Source organism: Pantherophis guttatus, chromosome 6 (assembly GCF_059756535.1).
Source record: "Pantherophis guttatus breed Tessera chromosome 6, ASM5975653v1, whole genome shotgun sequence".
NCBI classification, from domain to species: Eukaryota; Metazoa; Chordata; class Lepidosauria; order Squamata; family Colubridae; genus Pantherophis; species Pantherophis guttatus.
This window is the reverse complement of record NC_142068.1, coordinates 3,109,074-3,132,677: the sequence shown is the minus strand read 5'-3', so window position 1 is coordinate 3,132,677 and position 23,604 is coordinate 3,109,074. Positions and strand designations below refer to the sequence as shown.

The 23,604-nt window shown below is 45.2% G+C and overlaps 1 protein-coding gene across 2 annotated transcripts in view; it reads left to right on the top strand.

The window, feature by feature from the left end:
• MUC4 (mucin 4, cell surface associated) overlaps positions 1-23,604 on the top strand; it is a 33,217-nt gene that overhangs the window by 4,108 nt on the left and 5,505 nt on the right. The window contains exons 2-8 of one of the 2 annotated variants that reach the window (XM_087872396.1): positions 6,685-13,485; positions 14,983-15,122; positions 18,511-18,675; positions 20,427-20,582; positions 21,004-21,134; positions 21,236-21,324; positions 21,875-22,054. In XM_087872396.1, coding sequence (XP_087728522.1) covers positions 6,685-13,485; positions 14,983-15,122; positions 18,511-18,675; positions 20,427-20,582; positions 21,004-21,134; positions 21,236-21,324; positions 21,875-22,054 — 7,662 coding nt within the window. Of the gene's footprint in view, positions 1-6,684; positions 13,684-14,982; positions 15,123-18,510; positions 18,676-20,426; positions 20,583-21,003; positions 21,135-21,235; positions 21,325-21,874; positions 22,055-23,604 lie in introns of both variants that reach the window. The other variant, XM_087872395.1, reaches the window with a different exon arrangement.

Genomic DNA, 23,604 nt, shown 5'->3' with positions numbered 1-23,604 from the left:
GTAAAATGTCGCAAAATTAACACATGTCTCACTTAGCAGCAGAAATTGTGGGCTCATTTGTGGTCATAAGTTGAGGACTTATTGTAGATAAGTAGAAATGTACAATCTGAGGCCCTCATGTCCCTCTGGGAGAAACCCATGTGTCACTCGTAGAAATTGGAAAATGTTTTTATAAATAGCAGAGCATCAAAGCTGGCCTAGGCAACTAGATTGCATCACACCAGACTGGACTACTGCAGTGTGCTTCACATGGAGCTGCCCTTGAAGACCTCTCAGAAACTGCAAGGGCAGTGCTACAAAATGCAGCACCCTGTGTATGGACAGAGCAAGTAGGTGAAGGGTTCAGTTTGGTCTAGGGGTGAAGGCACCAGGATAGAGCCTAGGAGACTGGGAGTTCTAGTCCTGCCTTAGGCATGAAAGCCATCTGGGTGACTTTGGACCAGTCACCAGGAGATGGAGAGTTCTAGTCCTGCCTTAGGGATGAAAGCTAACTGGGTGACTTTGGGCCAATCACTAGGTGATGGAGAGTTCTAGTTCTGCCTTAGGCAGGAATGCTGGCTGGTTGGCTTTAGGCCAATCGCCAGGAGACGGTGAGTTCTAGTCCTGCCTTAGACATGAAAGCTAACTGGGTGACTTTGGGCCAATCACTAGGAGATGGAGAGTTCTAGTCCTGCCTTAGGGATGAAAGCTAGCTAGGTAACTCTGGATCAATCCCCTCACAGGGTCATTGTTACGGGAAAAATAGGAGGAGAAAGGAGTACTGAGTCATTTATAAAAACAATAAGGGCAGGATACAAATAATAAGCAAATAAATAAATATGTCTCTCGCTGTGTATGTGTGTATAATACATATAATAGAATTGCTATCACGGGTTCTGCATTGGCATCTGCTAAGTTCCTGGGGGCGATTGGAAAAAAAAATGTTTTTTTCAAAGCTTTACTTGGCTTAGATCCCCACATCCCCCCCAACGTTTCCCCCTCAGGGTAAAACTGGAGTGCCGGATATGTTAGGAGCAGGAATCGGACCTGAGCAATGATTAGCGAAGGAGGCTTTATCTCAAAAGGAGATTTATTGATGGGAAATGCATGAAGGAGTTTGTACCTAGCACAACCCAGCCTGTCCGTGGGGGACTAGGCTGAAGCTGCCACACCTAGATAATAAAAGGGCACCTGAGCAATTAATCAGAATAAAGCTGGAAGGGAACTCAGAGGCCTTCTAGTCCAGCCCACTGCTCAAGCAGGAGACCTATGCCATATCAGACAAGTGACTATCCAGTCTCTTCTTAAAAGCCTCCAGTGATGGAGCATCTACAACTTCTGGTGGCAAGCTGTTCCACTGGTTAACTGTCCTCACTGTTAGGAAGTTTCTCCTTAATTCCAGATTTGCTTCTCTCCTGGATTAGTTTCAGAGCCCACTGTAACAACATTGCCAAAAAGGCATTTAAGAGTTGTGAACCTAATCTTGCGTAGCTTCTTCTCTTGTAATGTTGTACTACTAACTAGAGCGTACAAAACCTTTGCTAGACCAATTCTTGAATACAGCTCATCTGTCTGGAACCCTGCACTGCCTATCGGACATAAATACAATCGAGAGAGTCCAGAGATATTTTACGAGAAGAGTCCTCCATTCCTCTAACCGCAATAAAATACCTGATGCCACCAGACTCCAAATTTTGGGCTTAGATAACTTAGAACTATGCCAACTTCAGTCTGACCTAAGCATAGTACATAAAATTATCTGCCACAATGTCCTTCCTGTCAATGACTACTTCAGCTTCAACCACAACAATACACGAGCAAATAATAGATACAAACTCAAGGTAAACCTCTCCAAACTCGGTTGCAGAAAATACGACTTCAGCAACAGAGTGGTCAATGCCTGGAATGCACTACCTGACTCTGTGGTCTCTTCCCCAAATCCCCAAAACTTTAACCTAAGACTGTCTACTTTTGGCCTCACCCCATTCCTAAGAGGTCTGTAAGGGGCATGCATAAGTGCACCAGAATGCCTATTGTCCCTGTCCTAATATTCCTTTTTACTCTTACTCTTTTCATGTATTCAAATTATGTTTATACTTTCATTTATTTATTGTTTATTTATTGGTTCGATTTATATGCCGCCCTTCTCCGGAGACTCAGGGCGGCTTACAATGCGTTAAGCAATAGCCTCCATACTTTTGTATATACCTGCTTAGTAGGGCTTTCGCCCCCCCCCCAAGCGGTGTTCTTTTTTATACAAAGTCAGTTTATTTCCCCCACAAACTGGGTCCTCATTTTACCTACCTCGGAAGGATGGAAGGATGAGTCAACCTTGAGCCTGGTGAGATTTGAATTTGCAGTAATTGCAGGCAGCTGGTGTTATTTAAGAGCACTTTAGTCTGCTGTGCCACCAAGGCTCTTATCTTTTACCTGTTATCTTATATATGGCCTGGCCTAAATCTTCTCCTCTTTTAAATTTAAATTTTAAATTTTAAATACAAATTTTAATTTGTTATGGGGTATTTTAAAATTCAGCCAAATTATTTAATTCGTTTTAATCTATTTTAAATTTTGTATCTCTGTGTTTTATCTTCTGGCTGTTCACCGCCCTGAGTCCTTCGGGAGAAGGGCGGTATAGAAATTTAATAAAATAAAATAAATATGCTTGAAAAATAAACTTATGATTATGATTATGATCATATCAAGATAATGAGAAATGTTAATAATGCCTTGGTAAGGCCACTCTTAGAATACTGCATCCAGTTTTGGTCGCCACGATGTTCAAAAAAATGTTGACTTGTTGAGACTCTAGAAAGAGTGCCGAGAAGAGCAACAAAGATGATTAGGGGGCTAGAGGATAAAACATATAAAAAACGTTTGCTCGAATTTGGTATGTCTAGTTTGATGAAAAGAAGGACTCAGGGTGATGTGATAGCAGTCTTCCAATATCTCAGGGGCTGCCCCAAAGAAGAGGGAGTCAAGCTATTCTCCAAAGCACCTGAGGGCAGGACAAGAATCAACGGGTGGAAACTCATCAAGGAGAGAAGCAACCTTGAATTGAGGATGTCTATGGAGATTCTCCATCATCTGGATCATGGTTGTCCCAACCACGTTCCACTGGTTAATTGTTCTCACTGTTAGGAAGTTTCTCCTCAGTTCCAATCCCAAAGGTGCTTTTTTTTCCCAAGAGGCAACTGGACTTTCTGGTTTTTCCTTGAAGACGTTTCACTTCTCATCCAAGGAGCTTCTTCCCCTCAGTGTCAGGTTTCGGTGTCGTCTCAAATAAATTGCATTTCCAAACAAATAGTCTTTGATGAAATCTTTCATTTATTAAGCACGACAATCTGTCCCCGACTCCGTCGTAGCCAACACTGACTTCCTGACCCCAAACCTTCCCTTTCCGTTCCCCAATTCACTGCGTCTCATTGGCCATCTTCCAAATCACTCTCCCCATATCTACTACTACAGCTCCCAGGAATGTCCCCCCCTCCCATCCCATCTCCTAGGGGATATTATCTTCAGGGAAAATAAGTAGGTGAAAAGTCAAGCGTCCTCTTGCCAGCTGCCCCCTCTTCTCCTCCTTATGTCAGCACTGGAACGAATGTAACTTGGAGTGCAGACACTCAGACTGGATGGTGGGGAATGGAAGTTTCTCCAGTCAGAGCTGAAGAAGCTTCTTGGATGAGAAGCAAAACGTCTTCAAAGAAAAACCAGAAAGTCCAGTTGCCTCTTGGGAAAAAAAAGCACCTTTGGGACTGGAACTGAGGAGAAACTTCCTAACAGTGAGAACAATTAACCAGTGGAACAACTTGCCACCAGAAGTTGTGGGTGCTCCATCACTGGAGGTTTTTAAGCGGACTAGAAGACCTCCAAGGTCCCTTCTCGAAATGTCGAGACTCTGGAAAGAGTGCAGAGAAGAGCAACAAAGATGATTAGGGGACTGGATACTAAAAAATATAAAGAACGATTACCAGAATTGGGCATCTCTAGTTAAATGGGGTGACATGATGGCAGTCTTCCAATATTTGAGAGGCTGCCACAGAAAAGAGTGGGGGTCAAACTATTCTCCAAAGCACCTGAAGGTGTTATGGAATGATGGGACCAAACAACATTCCTGGTCAGCCAGAGACAGTTTATTGCGCAGTTTCAGAACCAGATTTGTATCTGCAATTCTGAACCAAGAAGAGCTCTGATACAACTGCTTTTATAAGTATCCAAGACAAAGGATTTTGTGAGCACAGTCATTTTCCATATATGGTTAACATACATTTGTTACATTATAATTGACACTTTCTAATTACTAAATTCCTTCATTATTTTCTAGTTCATAAGATTATCTTAGCTAAACAACCTTCCTCAGTTCTGTGATTGCTGATGCATAGATTCATGGTTGCTTTGGATAATAAGTAACTTTTTGTTTCTTATGGATGTCTTTGCATCCTTGACAGCTAGGCCCCTCAGAAGATATATATTACCAAGAATGGAATTTAGCTGATTTAGTGTAATCTCTAAACAAGCACATTTCGTTCTTATAATAATGTGAATAAAGAGGGTCCTTCAGTGTTCATATAGCTGACCCTGTACTATTCCTACATCATTCACATTAAAGGCAGGACACAAAAATCAACAACACAAGAGTACAGGTAATTCTTGACTTATGACTGATTTTGCTTAATGACCAAAGTTATGACCTACCTGAAAAAGGTAGCCAATGATTGTGCCTGCTGATCATGTCACTGTCACTATCCTGTACTCATGTGACTCTGATTTATAATAGTTTAACCCCAAAATGATATTTATGTGCAGTTTTGGGCAAAACTGTGACATAGCAAACGATGGATTCATTTAACAGATGCAGCATTCCTTTAAGTGCTGCAAAAGTTGTGAGCACACGGTCTGTTTTATGACCATTACAATTTATTACGGGCAGGATCCATTATGGTCATAAGTCGAGGACTACCTGTAGTGGCCAGTTTTGAGCAGGGGATCAACTTATTTTCCAAAGCACCAGAAAGATAAGAAACAATGGAGAGAAGCAACCTGGAATTAGGGAGAAACTTCCTAACAGTGAGGACAATTAACTAGTGGAACAGCTTGCCACCAGAAGTTGTGGGTACTTCATCGCTGGGGTTTTTTAAGAAGAGACTGGACAGTCACTGGTCTGAAGGGACCTCCAAGGTCCCTTCCAACTCTATTCTGATTCTGAAGGTTGAGTTGAAAGCCATTTGCGTGTGGTTGTTGATCAGGGCTGTGAGTGTGTGACCATCACATGAATTATGGCAACTCGTTGTAAATGTGAACAGGTTGCCAAGAATCCATATATCATCTCCTTTTAATGTTCCCATAATTCCTTGCAGGGTGGAGTCTGGGCAACTGAATGGAGTTGAGTGTTTACTGGCCGGATGCCTTTCCTGTTGCCATTGAGGAGTTTTGTTCAGCAGATATATTCTCTCTCTCTTTTTTTTTTATTGAAAAGTTTTAAAATGTTTTACAAACAAATTCCCCCCCTTCTCCCACCCCTTCCCCTCTCCCTCCCCCCCCCGACTTCCCAGAGCAAAATACAGGGTATTGCATTTAACAAACATAATCTAACATAAGGAAACTAACTATAAACTCTTAACTCCCCCTTACTCTTTAACTCCGCCATAGGTACTAAAATATCAAAGTAGAAAAAAAAATCATCTAAATATTTCATTCATAAGCTATTTGCAACTTTTTGAAACTCTCTTTCCCCTCTTTTCCCGAGGGGAAAATTTTCAAGCCGCTAAACAGCTGTTTTTCGCTGTTCTAGCGGCTTTGACGAGATCGCGGGGCTAGCGCTCCGAAAGGAGCTGCCATCGACGATGCGTTGTCACCGGAAGTCTCGTTCAGCAGATATATTCTCATGGTGCCCTGAGAGAGAAATATCTGCCTCTACCTAGAATCGAACTCGCACCGTCTTGATTGTGAGGCGAGAGCTGCACCTCTAGGCGACCGCACCACTCAGTCCACATGACCACATATGCCGCAAATGAAATAACTTTGGGCACCCAGCGAACAAGTCCTTTTGTTCAACACCACCGTACAGCTAGTCCTCCACTTATGACCACAATTGAGCCCAAACTTTCTGTTGCTAAGTGAGACACTGATTAAGTGAGGTTTGCCCCGTTTTACGACCTTTCTTGCCAGAGTTGTTAAGTGAATCCCTGCTGTTGTTAAGTTAGTAAGACGGTTGTTAAGTGAATCTGGCTTCCCCTTCTGACCTCGTCAGAAGGTCACACAAGGAAATCACATGACCCCAGGATGTTGCAGCCGTCATAAATATGAACCAGTGGCCAAACATTTGACTTTTGATGACATGATCACGGGGACGCTGCAACGGTTGTAAGCGTGAACAACGGTCGTAGGTCCCTTTTGTTCAGTGCCATTGTAACTTCGAACGGTCACTAACTGAACCGTTGTAAATTGAGGACTACCTGTAATTTCAAACGGTCGTAAGTCGAGGACTGCCTGTCATCCAATCCCTGGTAACATGCAGGTGAACTGATTAAACCATTTCTGAGATAACAGTCCAACCTCTTCTTCAAAACCTCCAGAGGCGGGGATCAAGCATCAAGTCCTCATTGAGTTCTGTACATTAATCGATTTATTTCAATCTATTTAAATTGGCCAGAAGCTTGTGTTTTGTTGCAAAAGTGTGACTCTTATTTTGTCAACCCTTTGCAGGGATCGCAACGGGAGCAGCCCTCCCAGTGTCCACCCAACATCCGGCCATTGAAGATGACTACTCCACGCCAAATGTTCCTTCCACGCTAATATTCGCTGATTATTTTGGGCCCACTCTACCTACAACCACCGAGGAGGATCTGGACTTTCCAGCTGAAACCCCCTCCCCTTCCGAGACGAATGGGGAGACCCCCAAAACTGTTGGAGAAGGGGAGACATCAAGTCCTGGAGAACCTCCCAATTCTGGGTTGGCGTCCAGCGAAGACAATTCTGGTTCTCTCGCCAGCACGCCCAAAACCTTCAAAATCCCAGAAGATCTCAAGGAAACCTTGGAAGTCCCTTCGGTGGAGAAGAGCGTCTTGGCTCAAGTCAACTCTTCAGAGCCAACTTTGGGGAAAGAGACCCTTCAAGGAGACCCTCTTGCTGAGTCCCAGGAAGCTTCAAAGGAAACACCTCCTCCAGATTTGGATGCTGGCCACGAAGCCACCGAGCTAATCACGGAGAGATACTCTGGCATAACAGATGCTCCTGTGACTGTTTTGGCAACCTTGAAGGAAGACTTCCTAGCATCTTCCTCTAGAGAAGAAGCCCAGACTGAACTTTCCAGCGAAAGTCCTCCAGAAGGAGACAAACCATTGGAGAACATCCCTGAAGAACCAAATCTGGAGGAGGAATTGAAGCCCACCTCAACTTCATGGGAAGAAACAGAAGCTGCCCCTTTAGAGGCAGAGAAAGACACCCCAGAACTATCCACAGATGAGAGTAGGACGTTAGAAGATCCATCCTCAAATTCCACAGTTTTTTCTAGCACCCCAGAAGACCTGCCTGACCAAGGAACAGAAGAGAACGTAGATGCTGGAGATCAACCTTCATTGTCTTCAGAGAGTAGTCCCGAGACCTCACAGTCTTCAACAGGGTTCCCTCCCATTTGGCCAGCGTCCACCGATGAAAATTTTGGATCTGCAGAGACAAGTGACTTTGATGTAGTCTCCCTTCAACCATCTCCGGCTAGTGTGGATTCTGGTTCTCCTGAAGGAAGAGGTGATACAGATCCAATTCCATCTTCATCAGGCCCAGAGCTCAATCATGAAAGCCCTGTCAACTTGACCAGTGAAGAACCAGAAGACTTTGTAGATGCTGAAGCACCAAATTCCTCTCCTTCAGATAGAACAACTGATGGTCCATCTGACTCAGGGCCTCCCAGTGACACCCTCATTAGGACTTCACAATTGAATGCATCAGATATTCCTTTGATGGGACTTTCTGTAACGCCAGAGAGACCTTCTCAGTTGCCTGAAGATGGTGAGGTGGAGACAACCTCCACAGTGGAAGAAGAAGGAGAAGACGACTCAGGAAACCCAAAGAGCAATGAAGGGACATCTTTGGTGTCATCACTTCCAGGACAAGAGTCTGCCAAGGGAACTGATGAAGAAAGATCTGCAGATCTCCTCAGTGACACAGCTTCCTCCTTGAACCCTGGGGTGGAAACAGCTAATTCAGAGTTAGAAGATAGTGAGGCTACTACCACATCCAACAGTGTTCCTGAGGATGAAATAAATCCCATCTCTTCAGATTCGGCTACTGTGTCTGAAAATGAATCAGGGGCTTTGTTTGATACGACAGCGGGTTCTCCTCCACCTGTGGACAACAAAGGAGCTGACAAGGCTCAAGAACCACCTGCAGGAACTCAAGGATCACCCGCAGAAGCTTCCGCTCCTGCCTCTAGTGATGGACCATCTTCAGAGACAGAAGGAAATGAGGTCTCACCTAGTGGATCACCCGGAAATATCGGTTCCTCTTTGGATGAGGTAGACACAGAAGCCAACAGTGAAGATGGCAGTGGGTCAGATCTCTCACCTCCTGGATCTACCAATGAACCATCTTCAGAGAGAGAAGGAAGTGAGGCCTTGTCCAGTGGATCATCTGGAAATATGGGTTCTTCTTCTGAAAATAGTGACACCATCCCAAGTGTTTCCTCAGATGAGGTAGACACACAAGCCAACAGTGAAGACCACAGTGTATCAGATCTCCCACCTTCTGATACAGAGGTCTCTTCAATTTCTGGAACCCCACAGCCTCTGGGAAGATCAGGGACCTTGAATGATCAACCGTCTCCAAGTCAGTCACTTGTAGAGAATGCACTAACATCTGGTTCCAGTTTCTCCTCAGAAGGAGAACCTACCTTTCCTTCAACATCTCCTGATGAAGCACTTTCTGGATCTCTAATTTCAGAGCCAGACACAACAGAACTTTCGTCCAATTCATTACCTGGTTCCCAACCTTCTTCTCAACTACCAAAAGAGAATGACATGGAAACAAGTTCAGGGGACTTAGAAGGACCACCTGCAGAAGCTTCAGCTCCTGGATCTACCAACGAACCATCTTCAGTGAGAAAAGGAAGTGAGATCTTGCCCAGTGGGTCACCTGAAGGTTCCCAACCTTCTTCTCAACTACCAGAAGAGAATGATATGGAAACAGGTTCAGGGGATGTAGAAGATTCTCCTCTTTCTCTTGTGGACAACCAAGGAGCTGCCAAGGCTCAAGGACCACCTGCAGAAGCTTCCGCTCCTGGATCTACCAATGAGCCATCTTCAGTGAGAAAAGGAAGTGAGATCTTGCCCAGTGGGTCACCTGAAGGTTCCCAACCTTCTTCTCAACTACCAGAAGAGAATGATATGGAAACAGGTTCAGGGGATGTAGAAGATTCTCCTCTTTCTCTTGTGGACAACCAAGGAGCTGCCAAGGCTCAAGGACCACCTGCAGAAGCTTCCGCTCCTGGATCTACCAATGAGCCATCTTCAGAGAGAGAAGGAAGTGAGGTCTTGCCCAGTGGATCACCTGGAAATATGGATTCTCTTTCTGAAAACAGTGATGCCATCCCAAATGTTTCCTCAGATGAGGTAGACACACAAGCCAACGGTGAAGACCTCAGTGTGTCAGATCTCCCACCTTCTGATACAGATCTCTCTTCAATTTCTGAAACCCCACTGGCAACTTCTTCCCAACCACCAAAAGAAAATGACACGGAAACACACTCAGAGGTTCCGGAAGATTCTGTTTCCATCGATGGAGAAGAAACTTCCTCTGCTCCATCCATCATAAACCCTCAGTCGGCTCTTGCAGAAGCTACTGAGGAACCAAGCATTTCTGGAGACTTAAGCGATGGACCAATCATATCTCCTAAAGAAGAGAGAATTGGATCTACTTCGGAGCCAGGGGTTAATGAGGAACCTCTTCTAGATGGTGACAATACCCAGGACAAAATCAATACTCCACCTTCTGATCAACAGCTAGGTTCTGAAGATACACTGGAAACTAGTATCCCAAGCTCTGGCGATGAACCAGGTGTAAAATCTGGAACAATTTCTCCCCTTGTAGACACTGAGACGTCAACAAAAACTCAGGAACCCTCAGGAGAAACATCTTCTACATCTATTGAGGATATGTTTTCCAATTCGGAGAAGGAAGATGGAGAACCCTCCCCAAGTCTATCATCCAAAACTCTTGATTCTTCTCCAGGCAGTGAAGTTGTAGATGAAAGTAGGGATGGGGAAGATGACACAGGGTCAGCTTCATCAGCCAAAACAGCCATTACAGTGAACAACGATGGTCAGCCTGGAAGTGACTTTCCTGTGGGACAATTAGTAACTTCACCCATTGGAGGAATTTTAGCTCTGGCACCTATAGAAGATGGAGAGACCTCAGTCCCAAAGGATGATGCTCAATTGTCAACAGGAGCCGTATCCTCTGAGGATGCGACACCACAATCAGCCTCTTCTGCTGAAGGAACGGAAACTTCTGCTTCTGAGCCATCCGCTGTGGGTTCTCAACCATCTCCAGATGATGAAGCAGCACCTGAAACTTCTAAAGCGACAGAACAAACATCTGCAGCTAGTGAGAATGTATCACCTATGGCTTCATCGACCGCAGAGTCACAAGAACCCACAACCTCAGAAAGTGGTGAGTTTTCTGGAGCACTCAACGAAGAACGTCCTGCCTCCCCTGTTGAAGTGGCGGGAATTGCCAATTCACCTCCAGCAACTGACAAATCATCTCAGTTCCTTCCAGAAGGTGTGGCTTCTTCTGATGGAGTAGAAGATTCCGAAGAAATCACTAATACAATCAATGAGATACCTTCTCAAGGTCCATTGGACAGAGGATCAGAGTCTAAAACATCTACCAGTGAAGAGGATACTGAAGGACGTAGTGATGGAGAACTCTCCCTAAATAATAACGGGACTGAAACAGCCATGGTGGAATCAGCAAATAATGGAGGATCTCAGCTACTTCCTGATGGTGCTCAGCCATCTACAACCACTGGAACTTCTGAGATATCAGAAGGTCCCTCCAGTGTAAATGGGCAGGAAGGATCTTTGATCCCATCAGCTGCAGAGTCACATTCAACTTCTACTTCTACTGAAGAAGTGGAAAATGCCAACTTAGAATCTGGGACTCAACCATCTCTAGATGGTTCACCAACAACAGAGGTTCAAGATTCTAAGAGCGCAGAAGCAGCAGAAGATACTTCCAATGATGGGGAGAAATTGTCTTTGACCTTATCAGCCACAGCATCAAAATCTCCTGGAATATCAGATGGCGAAGATGTTTCTGGAGGAACTGGTGAAGAGTTGGAAATGACTGGTTCGGGGTCAACAAATAATGCAGGAGCTCAGCCATCTGTGGTGGCTGGTGGAGCCACTGAAACATCTGATGCGTCCAACAGAGTAGAACCATTAGAAAGCTCTTCTGCCAATGAGGGAGATACTTCTTTAGGTTCCTCAGCTGCAGAATCATCAACTGCACCAGAAGATCAAGAGGTCTCTGGAAAACCTAGCAATGGAGATGGGATGGAAGCAGTCAATTCAGAACCAGCAACTAATGCAGAACCTCAGTCATCTCCAAACAGTGTTGTTGGGCCAGGTGGAGCTCCAGCTTCTGAAGAGGCTGGAACACCAGAAGTCTCAGGAACGAGTGAAGGATCTTTGGCTGCATCTGCTCCAGAATCACATGCCATTTCTCCTTCCAATGAAGAAGAAACTAGCAACACAGCCACAAATGCAGGATCTCAACTACCTCTAGATGGAGAATCAACAGCAGGGACTCTACCTCCTGATGGTGCAGAGATAGCAGAAGCGTCTTCCAGCGTGCCTGAGGAAAAGGGACCTTTGTCTCCATCCACTCCAGAGTCACTAGAAGATTCATCTTCCACCAAAGAGGTGGAAACTGCCAGCAGAAAGTCAACAACTGATGAAGGATCTCAGCTATCAGCAGATGGAACTTCACCAGAAGATTCCCTTGCTTCTGAGGGAACAGAACCAACAGAAAGCCACTCCATCGCTAGTGGGGACAAGACTTCTCCAGTTCCATCAGCCACAGAATTGCAATTGCCAGAAACATCTGCCAACGAAAAAATTCTTGGAGGACTTGAGAATGGAGAATCTTCCTTATCCCCAGGAAAAGAGATAGCCAACACAGAGTCATCATCAAACAATGCAGGATCTCAAACATCTCCAGATAGCGTAGCAACAGAAGGGGAAGAAGCAGAGACATCTCAAGACAATTCAATTGTAAGCGAGAAGCAATTGTCCTTAGCTCCATCGTCTACTAAACCACAGTCCCCTGGGACATCGGTCAGCAAAGATGTTTCTGAAAACCTGGTTAATGGAGAACCAGCCCTCTCCACCGATAGAGGGAAGGATACTGCCAACATAGGAACAGCAGGTGCCCAAGCTCCCATGTCTTCCACAGGAACAGGTCCGAATCAAAACAATATAGCAGAGCAATTTGGACAAAATTCGGAGTCAATAAGTGGACAACCTTCTGCTGATGGAGCCATGATTGGTAAATCTCCAGAAGAAACCTTGATTCCCAGCTCAGTGTCTTCTGATGGGAATTTGGCCACCCAAGGAACAAGCCAGGATTTTGGTGCTCCAGGTTCTTCTCAGCCATCTTCAGATATCCAGGGCAATTTGGCAAATTCCATCAATGCTGGACGTACAGAAGACTCTCTTCTCTCTCTAGGTGACCATATTTCTATTGGTGATACTTTGGGTATACCAGAAGGTCCAATCTTGGATGCAAAAGCAGGTGGAGAGGTTCTCCAAGGAGCCTCTGAGGCTTTGGCCAGTGTCAATAACTTAATCCATCCATCTTCTGCCGAAGGAACCAAACCAGCAGCAGGTCAACTATCAGGAGTGGCATCTCCATTGGCTTTCTTGCTTCCCAAAAATGGCCTGCTCTTAACATCTTCTAATTTAGGTGGCCCAAAGCTAGGAAATGTGGTTGGGAAAGGTACATCTCCCTCAACGCCAGAAGAACAAAGTGAAGTTGTCAATTCAATCTTGGCAGTTCACAAGGAGATATCCACAGCTTCTTCTGCAGATGGAGGCCAACCTTCTCTTTTGGGTGCTAAAGGAAGTCCAGCAAAGGTATCAAAGTTGATTCCTGGGAAACCAGGACCTCAACTTCTCCTGCCCTCCAAGCCTGAAGTCCCAGCAAAGGCATCAAAATTGACTTCTGGAAAACCGGGACCTCAAGATAAAGCAGATGCCCCTCAACTGTCCTCCAAGCCTGAAGTCCCAGAGGAGACACCACAGTTGCCTTCTGGAAAATCAGAACCTCAACTCACAGCAGATAGCCATCTCCTGTCCTTCAACTCTGATGTCGTAGCCAATTCGGAGCGCACCGTTCCTGGGAAACCGGGTTCCTCATCTTCAGAGAGCACTTCTGCTTCAGATGAGAATGACAGGGACTCTTCAAGTAGCTCCAACCTGTCAGAAGAGCGCCAGAGTTTCATGAAAGGTAAGGTTGCTCTTGACTTAAGCAAAGCCAAACCGGGCGGGAGTGAACATCTTGCCTTATCTGGAGTGGGCCTACTAGCCATAAAGTCCTCAGAACCCACCGGCAAAACCGCAAAGAAGAAGTCCGATTCGAAGAAGTCCAAGGACAAGAAAAACAAACGAAATGAAAAACCCGCCATCATCACTGGTGCACCATCAGGTGGGTTGGTGAGAGAAACCACATTTTCTCCGTCTGGTAGATGGACGGTCTTCCTACTAACAGGATTAACAGTAGAGGTGACCAACCATGGTCCCTTTAAGACCTGTGGACTTCAACTCCCAGAATTCTTGAGACAGCATGGGATTCTGGGAATTGAAGTCCACAGGTTGTAAAGGATCCACAGTTGGATCCATCTCTGGGATATCAGGTTCTTCCCTTCCTGTAGCGTCCATGTTATGCATCCATTGAAGGCATCCATCAAAAAAGTCAAGATGGCGGCTGCACTCTGTAAAGGGGGCGGGGCTTGAATCACATGGTTGCCGCCATCTTAAATTTTGACCGTCTCTGGGGACAGATTGCATCCAATCATATTTTAGCAGCAATAACAGGTAGCCCTCGACTTTAGCGACCATTCGTTTAGCGACCGTTCAAAGTTACAACGGCGCTGAAAAAAGTGAACTATAACCCATCCTCACACTTATGACCGTGGCAGCATCCCAAGGTCACATGATCAAAAATTGCGCCATTTGCGGCCTTCCCAGCCAGCTTCTGACAAGCAAAATCAGTAGTGGGGGGGGAGCTGGATTCACTTAACAACCATGTGATTCATTTAAAGACTGCAGTGATTTGCTTAACCTTGGCAATAAAGCTCATAAAATCAGGCATTCACTTAACAACTGCCTTATTTAGCAATGGAAATTCTGATTGTACGTAGTCGTAAGTCGAGGACTATCTGATGTTCATTAGAAACCCTGATTTTCAAGATCGCCTAAATCTTCTCCCTTTTAAGTGCAAATTTTAAATTTTAAAGTGTTTCAAAATATGGGTATTTTAAATCATGGGTATTAATTCAGCCAAATTTATTTAATTCATTTTATTCGATTTTAAATTTTTATATGTATGTGTTTTATTTCATGGCTGTTCACTGCCCTGAGTCCTTCGGGAGTAGGGCGGTATAGAAATTCAATAAAATAAAAAAAAATAAAAATAAAATAAATAAATTTAATAAGCTATCGCTGCTGTGTAAATGAACAAAAGAAGTCCTGATATTGCTTTCATTCTTCTTACGGCCATTTTACCGTCCTTGTGTCCAAAAACTGTGGACACAAAAAATGTTAAATGTGAGTGAACGTGATAATAATTATAATAACCATCAGCTTCTACGCCTTAATATCCATCAATGTTTTCAGTATTCCTGGTTTAAATTTAAACCATGATCCACCCCAGACTGAAAGTCAAAAACGGCTGAGTAAAAACCGAACCAAAATGACCTCAATTGTTGTCACATGTTGTGTATAGGCGCAGCGGTCTCCTTGTACCCCTACGGTGCCAGCGTGAACGATAAGCAGTACGTCGAAAGGAAAGTGGATTTTAACTCGCCCCTCTTCAAGCCCGAGATTGGGATCCCGCTTGGAAAAACCCTCCGCAACTCTCTTTACGTGAGTAATTAGTGATTTGAGATTCACCAGGGGTGGTGTGTACGTGTGTCAGGCATGAAGAATCAGGACCACACGTTAAGTTCCAGTTAAATTGATTTACACACACAAGAATCTGGCCAACTAACAGTCAGGATTAAACTGGTGCTAGAGAAGAATCAACGGAATTCAAAAAGGGTTGAACTTAAACCATTTGTGACCATGTAAGAATTCTAGGCTGATTGCTTTCTTGACTCCGACCCCAGGCTCTGCTTCTCCTTTTCCTCCATGGGAACGTATTTCTCCCACAACTCTGTTATTCTGTTATTCTTCTCTTATTCTGTTCAAAAGGGGAATCCTCACCTTGCTAGGACCAAGCAGGTGAGAGGGTCACATTGGGGGGGGGTCTTTGGAGGAGCCAGTGATAAAACATGCATCGGATATGGAGCCTCCAATTGCACATGGCTAAGTTGTGTAGAGAGTGGTGGGAATGGCCTAGAACAGTATTGGCAAACCTTTTCGGCACCGAGTCTCAAAATGGGAGTACGGACGCTCACCGGAGCACCGGAAACTGGAAGAGACGCTCCCCGGCACGCACACCAGGGGTGAAATTAATTTTTTTCCCCCTACTCATTCTGTGGGTGTGGCTTGTTGGGGGAAGTCATCTGACTGGGTGGGCGTGGCCAACTTGACATCACTCACATCAAGGGGCTCCTCACCGGCCCCTCCTCTCCCAGCTACTCCTTATCGCGAATGGCAGGAAAATGGGGAGAGGAATATTCCCGCTTAACGTCCTTCCCTCAGTCTGTGCTGAGATTGAGGAATGGATGACAGGCAGGAAAATCCCCTTCCCCATTTTCCTGCCTTTCACGAAAACGGAGCTCCATTCCAGCTGCTCCCCGTTTCCCGTCCCCCATCCCCCTCCCTCCTGGGGACTATTTTAAAGGGAAAGCTTACAGGGACGTCCTAAATGGAGGGAGAAAAGTTAGCATTCTCTCTGCTGCATTAAACATTGAATTCTGAGGCAGAGAGAATGCTAACTTTTCTCCCTCCATTCAGAACAGAGCTGCTGCTCCCTTTAAGGTTCCCTCCTGGCCCCCTCCCTCCTGGGGACTACCTTAAAGGGAAGGCTTACAGGGACGTCCTAAATGGAGGGAGAAAAGTTAGCATTCTCTCTGTTGCATTTAACATTGAATTCTGTGGAATATCCAGTGTCCAGAAGAGGTGAGCGGCGACCAGCTGGGCGTGGGTGGGGCCAAGGAGAGGTAATTACTACCAGTTCGGCAAACTGATGCCAATAATCCCTAGCGGTTCTCCCGAACCGGTCTGAACCAGTAGGATTTCACCCCTGCCGCACGCGCAGGAGCGCCAGAAACTGGAAGATCAGTTCCCCAGCGTGCATGCATGTGCCGGGAAGCTGAGCTTCCAGTTTCCGGCATGCGCGTCAGTCACCTGGTCTTCCGGTTTCTGGCGCGCATGTGCGCAAAGACCAGATGGTCTGCACGAATGCACGTGCCAGAAATCGGAAGCTCAGCTTCCTGGCGTGCACATGCCTGCCAGGGAGCTGCTCTTCCAGTTTTTGTTACTCCTGCATGCACGAAGACCAGCTGGCTGGCGCGGTGTGCACCGGGAGACAGCTGGCGTGCCCGGAGAGATGGCTCTGCGTGCCACTTCCGGCACGCGTGCCATAGGTTCGCCATCATGGGCCTCGAAGGACAGGAGGAAGAACACCTGCGAATGCAACAATCGGATAGCAATAGCACTTAGACTTCTATACCGCTTCACAGTGCTTTGCAGCCCTAGTCTAAGCGGTTTACAGAGTGACCCCCCCAAAAAATCTGGGTCCTCATTTTACCGACTATGGAAGGGCGGAAGTTTGAGTCAACCTTGAGCCGATCAGGATCGAACTGCCAAACTGCCGGCAGCTGGCAGGCAGCTGAATTAGCCTGCAATACTGCATTCTAACCAGTGCACCGCCATGGTTCTGCGCCAGACACAGGCAGTCCTCGTTTTATGACCATTTATGTCATTTGAAATTAACAACCTACCTGAAAAAGGGGACTTAGGACCCAGATTCATAGTTCCAGCAAACTCTCCCCCTTCCAATCATATGATGCACTTCAGGCATTCAGCAATTAAAGCATCCAGAGGTCACATGACCACGTGTTACAACAATACAGGTAATCCTTGATTTACAACCATTCATTTAGCGACCGCTTGAAGTTACAACAGCATTGAAAAAAGGGACTTATGACCGGTTCTCACACTTACGACCGTTGCAGCATCCCCACGGTCGGTCACGTGATCAAGATTCGGCTGCTTCGTTCTTGAGAATTTTTTTTTTTTAATGTTTATGTTGGAAAAAATAAAATTTTTTTACAAAAAATTAAAAAAAGATGACGGTCGCCGTGTCCTGGGGTCACCCCTTCGGCAACCTTCGGACAAGCAAAGTCCGTGGGGAAGCCAGATTCGCTTAACAACCGTGTGACCCACTTCACCACTGCCGTGATTCACTTAACAACAATGGCAAGAGAGGTCGTAAAATGGGGCAAAACTCACTTAACAACTGTCTCGCTTAGCGACAGAAATGTTGGGTTCAATCCCAGTCAAGAGTCTGCATATATAATATGCAGACTTTTTTTAGCTCTTTTTAGCTTTTTAAGTGTAAATTGGGTTTTAATTGGATTGTTTTAAATTGTGGGCCAAAGCTGTATAATTCTTTTAATTGATTTTAAATTTTGTATTGGTTATGTTTTTTATCCTTGGCTGTGCACCGCCCTGAGTCCAATAGGAGAAGGGCGGTATATAAATTGAATAAATAATAATAATAATAATAATAATAATAATAATAATAATAATAATAATATATACATTTAGTAAAATTATTATTACTACAGTATAACGTAGAATAATGTATATTAGGCGTTGATCTATTATGATGTATAATAATCTATTATGATGTATAATAATCTATTATGATGTATAATAATTGGAGCCCTCGAGCAATACCCAAAGGGCTACCCCGCTATTTAGAAATTCTAAATTTGCCGGACTTGAACATTTTAACTCTACAAAAAACCACCTTACTCAGAACAGCTTACATCCTCCGACGATACCTTAACAGTTCCTAGGTCCTTGGTTAGGACTCGAGCTGCTGAGCTATTAACCAGCCTCAAAGGCTGTGAGTCTCACTAAAGATTAACCAATAAATAATAATAATAATAATATATAATATATACATTTAGTAAAATTATTATTACTACAGTATAACGTAGAATAATGTATATTAGGCGTTGATCTATTATGATGTATAATGCAGCAGGCAGCGAACTGTGTTGGCTACGTAAGTATTGATTTTTAAAAAAGCAGAATCTCTTTCTGATGGATTCCATCTTTTGATGCTTTCCTTTAGTTCACGGATAACGGACAGATCGTCTTCCCTGCCTCTGACAAAGATATTTCCAGTTATCCCAAGCCACCTTCCGGTGGTTTTAATGGTCGTGAGGAAGTGCCCATGGTGGCTGTGTTTTGGGACAATGCTGACTTCTCCAAAGGATCTGGCACCATTTTTTACCAGGTGAATGTCGATGGCTTTACGCTACGGACCTCTAAGAAGCAAAATTAGTCCAGTTAATCCAGTGTTTCTCAACCTTGGCAACTTTTAAGAGGTGTGGACTTCAACTCCACATCTAAGAGCCTGTAGTACAGTGGATTAAAGCACTGTTATTAACATCTGCTGCTTGCAATTACTGCAAGTTCGAATCTCACCAGGCTCAAGGTTGACTCAGCCTTCCATCCTTTCTAAGGTAGGTGAAATGAGGACCCAGATTGTGGGGGCAATAAACTGACTTTGCATAAATATACAAAAGTATGAAGGCTATTGCTTAACGCATTGTAAGCCGCCCTGAGTCTCCGGAGAAGGGCGGCATATAAATTAAAGCAAAAAAAAAAAAAAAAAAAACTCCCAGAATTCCCTAGCTAGGGAATGGGGCTTGCTGAGAGGAGGAGGAGGAGGAGGAGGAGGAGGAGGAGGAGGAGGAGGAGGAGGAGGAGGAGAACTGTGGGGTCCTCAGTGCTCTCTGAGCTGAGTGGTTTTCCTGAAGACATTTTGTGACCAAACTAGGTAACATCATCAGTGCTGGAAAGGAATGGGGTTTGCAGAGAGGAGGAGGAGGAGGAGGAGGAGGAGGAGGAGGAGGAGAACGATGACTGTGGGGTCCTTGGTGCTCTCTGAGCTCTGTGGTTTTCTTGCAGACATTTTATTACCTGACTAGATCATATCATCAGTGCTAGAAGGGAGTAGGGTTAGCCTTCAACCTTCCAGCACTGATGATGCTACATAGTCCAGTAATGAAATGTTTGCAAGAAAACAGCCCAGCTCAGACAGCACCAAGGACCCCTCACTCCTCCTCCTCCTCCTCCTCCTCCTCCTCCTCCTCCTCACAAACCCCTTCCCTTCTAGGCTTGATGATGTCACTAGTCAGGTAATGAAACATCTACAAGAAATCAACCAAGCTCAGAGAGCATCAAGGACCCCCACAGTTCAGAAGCTCTCTGATGCCTTCTCCGCCATTCTCCATCCTAACCCTTCCTGTCAATGACTACTTCAGCTTCAACCACAACAATACACGAGCAAATAATAGATACAAAGGTAAATCGCTCCAAACTCGGTTGCAGAAAATACGACTTCAGCAACAGAGGGGTCAATGCCTGGAATGCTCTACCTGACTCTGTGGTCTCTTCCCCAAATCCCCAAAACTTTAACCTTAAACTGTCTACTGTCGACCTCACCCCATTCCTAAGAGGTCTGTAAGGGGCGTGCATAAGTGCACCAGCGTGCCTACCCTCCCTGTCCTTATATTCCTTTTTACTCTTACTCTTTTCATGTATTCAAATTATACTTTTATAATTTGTAATTCTACATTTATACGTTTATACGTATAATTTATATGTTTATACTTTTTTTTTTTAATTAGATTTATATGCCGCCCTTCTCCGGAGACTCAGGGCGGCTTACAATGCGCTAAGCAATAGCCTTCATCCTTTTGTATATTTATACAAATTCAGCTTATTGCCCCCACAAACTGGGTCCTCAATTTACCTACCTTAGAAAGGATGGAAGGCTGAGTCAACCTTGAGCCTTGGCGAGATTCGAACCTGCAGTAATTGCAGGCAGCTGGTCTTAATAACAGGGTGCTTTAGACCACTGTACTACCAAGGCTTTTACCTGTTATCTTATAGATGCTTGACAAGTAAAACTTATGACTTATGACCATTACTCTATAAATATTCCTTTGGTTTTCCACTCAACTCTGCCTTTATGCACAGGAATATCCTTGTGGGAATTCTGCCAAGCACCCCCTTGTCCAAGATGTGGAAGCAAAGATTCGCCAGTACGTCAACTCTTCCTACAGAGCCCGGTGGTTACTCAAAGTCACCTGGGACAAAGTCCAACCCTACCCGGCGCAGAGACAGACCAGCAAGGTGAGTCGATTTCAGAAGCATCGCGATATTTGTCCTTTCGTGAAGGTAGCTCGACCTGCTGGGATTCAGAGTAACAGAATAACAAGAGTTGGAAAAGTCCTTGGAGGTCTTCTCAAAGTCAAGGCAGGAGACCATCCCTGTCAAGTGGTGGTCCTAATCTCTTCTTAAAAACCTCCAGTGATGGAGCACCCACAATTTCTGGTGGCAAGCTGTTCCACGGGTTAATTGTTCTCACTGTTAGCAAGTTTCTCCTTAATTCCAGGTTGCTTCTCTCCTGGATTAGTTTCCATCCATTGCTTCTTCTCCTGCCTTCAGGGGCTTTGGAAAATAAATTGACCCCCCCCCCTCTTCTTTGGGGCAGCCCCTCAAATATTGGAAGATGCTATCATGTCACCTCTGGTCCTTCTTTTCATTCATCTAGACGAACACCTATCAAGCCGTTCTCACCACAGACGGTTACCGAACCTACGCGCTGTTCCTTTACCAAGAGGGAGGGATGCAGTGGGACTACACCAAACTCTCAGCCCCCAACGCGCTGATCGGGTACACCAGGTAATGCTAATAATCTCTTTACCAATAAAGGAGAATATATTTGTAGCTCAGGGCTTCCAAAAAAAAAAAAATCAATGTCTTTTCTTCCTCTCTCTATGCAGCGGCGATGGATATTTCAAAAACGATAATTTGATGACTCGAACACCAGCTGAGAAATACCGGCCAGATGGCTTCCAAGGTTACAATACAGGTAGGGCCAAGGTTCGGCTTGGTGAAACGGCCTTGCCAAAATCTCGTGTCAACTTATGCATAAATGTCTTGCTTTCTACCACGGCTAGGATGAGGGAAATCTAGAAGGCAGAACACAAATCTAATAAAATAAAATAATAATTAATAACATAACATAACGTACCGGTAGAACAAAACTAACCCGAGATAAATCTGTATAAATCAGAATCGAGCTGGAAGGGACCATGGAGATCTTCTAGTCCAGCCCCCTACTCAAACAGGAGACACTATACCATTTTCAGACAAGTGACTGTCCAGCCTCCAGTGATGGAGAACACACAATTTCTGGTGGCAAGCTGTTCCGTTGGCTAATTGTTCTCACTGTTGGGAAATTTCTCCTTAGTTCTAAGTTGCTTCTCTCCTTGATGAGTTTCCATTAGTTGTTTCTTGTCCTGCCTTCTGGTGCTTTGGAGAATAGGTTGACCCCTCTCTTCTATGGGGCAGCCCCTCAAATACTGGAAGACTGCTATCATGTCAGCTGATTGCTGCTTTCTCTCTATGTTCCCTTCCAGATGTGCGTTGCCTGTGGATATACAAACTGGATAGCTGGATCCGTGTGAATTACCGGCAGAGGTGCCTGGATTGGTTGAGTCACGAGAGATTCCCATCGGCCTGGAACAGGAACCTGCCCCCTTGTCCGTGCTCTCTGCAACAGGGGATGTCGGACTACCGCTACACCACCAGCCAAAAAGGTGTTTTGTGTTCATGGGATTGTCTCCGGCGTCTTTTGAGATCGCTGGACCCACAGAAACAAAAAATGCCGAAAGTTCAGACAGCTGCTGGTTTACGTCCTCTGGATAAAATCACAACCACCATTTCAATTTAGTCAGTTACAGGTAGTCCTCGACTTATGTCTGGTCAGTGAGTGACCATTTGAAATTACGATGGACCTCCCCAGGGCTTCTTAGGATTATGGGATCCTTAGTGCTCCCTGAGTTTGGTGGTTTTCTTGCAAATGTTTTTGGACCTAACTAAGGAACATCTTCAGTGCTAGAAGGAAGGGGATTTGTGGAGAAGAGGAGGAGGAGGAGGAAGAAGAGGAGGAGAACGAAAAGGAAAATGAGAAGGAGAAGGGGAAGGGGAAGGAGAAGCAGAAGGAGGAGAAGGAGAAGTGAAAGGAAGAAGAAGGGGAAGAAGAAGAAGGAGGAGAAGAAGGAGAAGGAGGAGAAGAAGGAGGAGAAGGGGAAAGGGAAGGAGGAGGAGAAGGAGAAGGAGAAGGAGAAGGAGAAGGAGTGGGGGATGACTGTGGGATCCTTAGTGCTCTCTGAGTTTGGTGGTTTTCTTGCAAATGTTATAAGACCTAACTAGGGAATATCATCAGTGCTAGAAGGAAGGGGATTTGTTGAGAGGAGAAGGAGAAGGAGAAGGAGAAGGGGAAGGGGAAGAAGGAGGAGAAGCAGAAGGAGAAGGAGAAGGAGAAGGGGAAGGAGAAGGAGAAGGAGGAGGAGAAGGAGAAGGAGAAGGAGAAGGAGAAGGAGGAGAAGAAGGAGAAGGAGAAGGAGGAGGAGGAGGAGAAGGAGAAGGAGAAGGAGAAGGAGAAGGAGAAGGGGAAGGGGAAGAAGGAGGAGAAGCAGAAGGAGAAGGAGAAGGAGAAGGGGAAGGAGAAGGAGAAGGAGGAGAAGAAGGGGAAGGAGAAGGAGGAGGAGGAGGAGAAGGAGAAGGAGAAGGAGAAGGAGAAGGAGAAGGAGAAGGAGAAGGAGAAGGAGAAGGAGAAGGAGAAGGAGAAGGAGAAGGAGAAGGAGAAGGAGTGGGGGACGACTGTGGGATCCTTAGTGCTCTCTGAATTTGGTGGATTTCTTCAGATGTTTCATGACCTAACTAGGGAACATCATCAGTGCTAGAAGGAAGGGAGTTTGTGGAGAGGAGGAGGAGGAGGAGGAGGAGGAGGAGGAGGAGGAGGAGGAGGAGGAGGAGGAGGAGGAGGAGGAGGAAAAGGGCTTGGAGTCCTTATTGTTCTTGGAACTTAGTTGTTTTCTGCAGATGTTTCATTACCCAACTAGGTAACATCATCAGTGCTGAAGGTGTGGGGTGTGTGTGTGGAGAGGAGGAGTTAGACTGTGGGGTCCTTGGTGCTCTTTGAGCTTCGTTATTTTGCTGCAGACATTTCATTACCCAACTAGGTAACATCATCAGTGCTAGGAGGGAATGGGCTTTGCTCTCTATTTATAAGAAGTAGAATTCCAATAGCGTGGCTAGGGCCAATCCCTTGATTCTTACATCACCCTTCATTCAATCCACTCAT